This window comes from Gasterosteus aculeatus, chromosome 17 (assembly GCF_964276395.1).
Source record: "Gasterosteus aculeatus chromosome 17, fGasAcu3.hap1.1, whole genome shotgun sequence".
In the NCBI taxonomy this organism is placed as follows: domain Eukaryota; kingdom Metazoa; phylum Chordata; class Actinopteri; order Perciformes; family Gasterosteidae; genus Gasterosteus; species Gasterosteus aculeatus.
The window spans coordinates 19,864,094-19,868,548 of NC_135705.1; the positions used below are offsets into that span (position 1 = coordinate 19,864,094).

At 46.1% G+C, this 4,455-nt stretch overlaps 1 protein-coding gene across 1 annotated transcript; it reads right to left on the reverse strand.

Annotated features, from left to right (window-relative positions):
- Positions 1-1,157: 1,157 nt before the first annotated feature.
- On the reverse strand, positions 1,158-4,236 carry cep15 (centrosomal protein 15). The gene is given in 5 exon segments (XM_078092349.1): positions 1,158-1,513; positions 1,797-1,969; positions 2,306-2,437; positions 2,439-2,562; positions 4,125-4,236. Coding segments are annotated over 4 exon segments (465 nt in total). The 5' UTR covers positions 4,178-4,236; the 3' UTR covers positions 1,158-1,513; positions 1,797-1,813.
- Between the last annotated feature and the right edge of the window lie 219 nt (positions 4,237-4,455).

Here is a 4,455-nt window from a genome sequence, read left to right on the forward strand (position 1 = left end):
AAACCCTTTTTGATAACTCGCTACATCGAGTCTTCATCAACCCCCCCCCCCCTCTTACCCCACCTCCCCCCCCCCCTGCCACCATCCGATCTTGTCAGCCACGATCGGACACCCAGCCTTAATACCTCCCCCAAGCCCTGTAGCCTCCTTGAATCCTGGCCTTGACCTCACGGCACTGGCCCTTCACTGAACCAGCACCCCACCACCCCAGACCGGTCCAGTCAGTCAGCCAGAGGCCGCCTGTGGCTGGTTGACCCCCGAGGGCCTGCAGCACTGGGGCCCCATCTGAGGAGCCAGGGAAGCTGCCAACCACAGGCCACTTCAACCCCCAGCTGTGCGGATGATTGCGTTTGTCAAGCCGCCACTCCGTGTCAGGCCAGCGCAGGTCTGATCACCGACAATTAGGGGTTAAAGAGGGGGTGGTGGGGGCTGTTTCTTTTGCAGATGGTGAGATGTTCTTCTCATTACTGACTCTGTGCTTTTCTTGCATAAGCCGTGCGCAGCGTGCAGTGGTCGTGACACCATGAAGCAGTGACGGAACATTTGTTTTTTATATATATATATATATATATATATATATATATATAAAATTAAGCTATAAAAATGTTGGTTTAAATAAATAATACAGATGTTTAATTTAAGAACAGTGTCTCTCTCTGTGTCCGTCAAATCATGTTGTGATCACATGATCCTATCGTCAGATCGCTGTTGTCAAAATTAAGCACTCAAACATTTACTTATATTTTTCCACCTTGTTGTACAACAATATCTTAAAACATCATCATCATCATCATCATTCACTGCATTGATTCAGCTGTTGTTTCCTTTTCGTGTGGGACACTGGCTCCCCCTGGTGGCCGAGTAACAGCACTGGAAACTCAAATCTGCTCCTCGAAGGAAGCTCTCTACTCTCACCGCAGCAAAAATACCACATTTGTGTTCAATTACGCCTTATGTAAAGCCATGGATTTCATTTTAAAGCATATGGTGTTAAAAAGAAAAAAAACATAAGATAAACCAAAATTAAATAAATTAACTGACAAGAACGGGCAATGATGCTACTTTTACAATAAAAGAATAAAACCAGTGGCATCGTGAGATCATTAGATGAAACACACACACACACACACACACACACACACACACACACACACACGTTGTCTTTTAGCACTTTATTTGAGATTTAAAGTGATTAGTGCTTGAGGGCCATCACTCCTCTTTATGTATTGATTCATAGATTTATCACTAACGGCATATGACAGAATGAATTCATCAACGTCTGAAAGGGAATTTGTGCAGCAGACTTTGAGACGATCTCCACTATCAAACGCCACCACGCTGTGCAGGGAGGAGCTAGGACCAGAGGCTACTCCACTACCCAGCATGCCTCTGTCGGGGTGATGCCTGCACGCCGAGGAAGGAGGTGGCTGAACGCAGCAGGAGGCCGTCCTCACAGAGACGTGGGTCCATCTACACCCGGATCAAGCTGCTTATGATGGTGGACGTCGGGACTCTGGGAGGACCACAGGACACAGTCACAACTGATGATGTTTTCCTCAAATGTCTGCCGTGTTATTTTTCCCAGAGTGTTGTTTTTTTGGCCGTTGTTCATGATGACGGAAAATGTCCTGCTGTTTGTCATGCGTTTGTGTTGCATAATGACAATACTTGATTCTTGAATCAATATTACATCTGCTCTCTGTTGTGGACTGATGCATTTTAATAGAAGGTGGATCCTTCTGATTTGCTTTTGTACAGCCTGGCTGTAGTATTCCAGTGAATCGGGTTCTGGTCACCTCTCTCGCTCTCAGCATCAGCGCTCCAGTCGAGCAGTCCTGGGCCGTTGGCGGGGCGGCAGGCGGGCTCTCCTGGGGGGCGGTACTGTGCCAGGAGCAGGGTGCGGGCCTTTACCCAGGAAGAAGTCCTCCCAGGCTGGGAGAGATTCTTCCACAGACGCCCAGTATCTTGTCTGGAGCAGAGAAACAACATAAAAGTCACAAACCCAAACGGACTCCTTTGTGAGGTCAAACCCGTTGTCTCTCCCAGCGGGACGCTTGGTTAGAATCAAAGCTGCGTTCTCCTTCGGTCCTATAGAACATTGCTCACTTACTGGTACCAATCTGTGGGCCATTTGGTGCCAACCCACACAGAAAGAACACAGAACCTTTATTTCATTTATTGGACTTTGGTTTAATCTTGAAAAATGACCGTATTTTCTCCCAATTATATGTGCTTGTCCCTCTGGCACTTGTCCTGGTAATTACTACTTAAGCCCACAAGCCAGCGAAAAATAGCACCATAGTACCTCCAGAGCCAGGAGATGTGGAGGCGGCAGCCACGTTCCTCTGAGACGCTCTTCTATCTGCTGTAAATCCTGCAGGGACAGAGAGCACGCGGTCAGCGCTTTAACCGGCACTCTGCAGCATCCGGCTCTCATTTACCTGCAGCAGGGCGCCGTTCCTGCGGCGCGCCGCCTCGCACTCCTCCGCCTGCCGCCGCCGGCGGAGCTGCTCTCCCGAACCCTCCGTCCGCTGCTGCAGCAGCTCCGCTCTCCGCCGCAGACTGACGGCGCACATAACGGAGTGTGAGAAGGATACAGGCAGACAGCTCACTGGCTGCAGTAGAAGCAGCGCGCCATTAGTTAACCAGGGAAATAATAATAATAATGTAGGCAAGGCAATTTTATTTGTATAGCGCTTTTCATACACAAGGCGGACTCAAAGTTCTTCACATAATAACATTTCATACAATAAAGTGAAATAAAATGCAGGAATTAAAAGACAATTAAAAACAGCAAATAAAATTATAAATTAAAATCGTATTTAAATTGTTTAATTAAAGGCAGAGGTTAAAAGTGCAATGTAGGTCAAATTTAGCAGAAGGCGAAGCTGAACATAAAGTTTTCAGTCTTGTTTTAAACGTGGTCAGAGTTGGGGCAAGTCTTAAATCTTCAGTTTATTCCAGCTGTTTGTTGCGTAGTAACTAAATTTTCCCATGATTTGTATTTACTCTGGGAATCACTAACAGATTGGTGTCAGAAGATCTTAGTGATCTTGAAGGCTTATGTACTGGAAGCATATCAGTGATATACTTTGGCCCTAAACCATGTAGTGATTTATATGTGAGCTGTTGGATTTTGAAATTAATTCTAACATAATGTAATGAACAGCGCTGAGCAATCACTGTTAATAAACTGTCAGAACGGAATAAACACAAAGCGAAAATGTGGGTTGGAACTCGTGTACGTGAATCCCATTAAAAAAAGATCCTTCTGAATACTGAGGGACATTAGACGGATCCGGGTCGGCCGTCCCTGCCTCTCGTCCCTCCAAACGCAACTCCATTGCCAATGCTTCTGGAAAGTTACTAGAGGCAGGTTCATTTGCTGCTGAAAGTTGGGATGTGGATGTGGTTTCCAGCGGTCTGCAGGCTCTTGTGCAGCAGACTGCTGCCTGTGCACAGCTGAGCGCCTGCTGTCACTCACCATGCAAGTGTTGTTGTGTCATTTAGAGGGAAAATGAGTGCATTGGAGTCACTTTACAAAAAAGTGCCAAAAAAAAAAAAGTGCCAAAATATATATTTTTAAATAGTTTAGTATAGTTTAAATAGTAATAGACTTTGTTGCTTTGTGCTGTTTGGAACAAAAGGTATTGCTAAATGGGCAACGCCGCCATTGTTTGTTTTCAGTGACTGACACGTGACGTGCCGGGCTGGGTTAAACCATCCTGGAGACGCGGGGGTTTGTAGGATAATGGACGTGAATAACAGTCGGTTTATGAATGGAAACTTAAAATGTATTGAATACTTAAAGAAATGGCTATTTCTAAAAGGCTTTTTGAATGAACGCTCATCTTTAATGGACACGTTCTAACTCACGCACCCCAGTTTGAGAACCGTGTCCGCGGTGTGTGAACGAGTGCCCCCAAACCGCGTCCTGACCGCGGCTCAGGGGAACGTTGGCCTCTCATTATCGGACTAAACGAAGCCACTCCGAGAAGAAACGCTAACGGACGTCGTGAGAAGCACAACGTAACCTGAAGCGTCTGAACTAAATTAGCGAACAACGGACGCGGAAGTCATCAAACTGGCTCGATGTTGGTCAATATTAAAGAAGGCGGACTCACATTTGCTCATGTTTCTCAGCCAGATCGGTGTCGCGCGCTGCACGCGCAGACATGTTAACGTCAGCTGGTGGAAATGAGTTAGCCTGTCAAGCTAAAAGCACACGACCGGAAGACGCTGTACTTCACAATAAAAGCGTTGTGTCGGTCACATTTTCCGACTTGCTTAAACAGGAAACACGTTGACGTTATGCTACTGGTTGTATTATACTGTAGTTTATAGTAATGGAATAGGACTTATTACAGTGTTAATATTGAACTTCTTCAGAAGCTTCACAGTTTGTCTCGCTGACTCGGAGCATGGATTCTACATCACATGTCATTTAGCTGACGC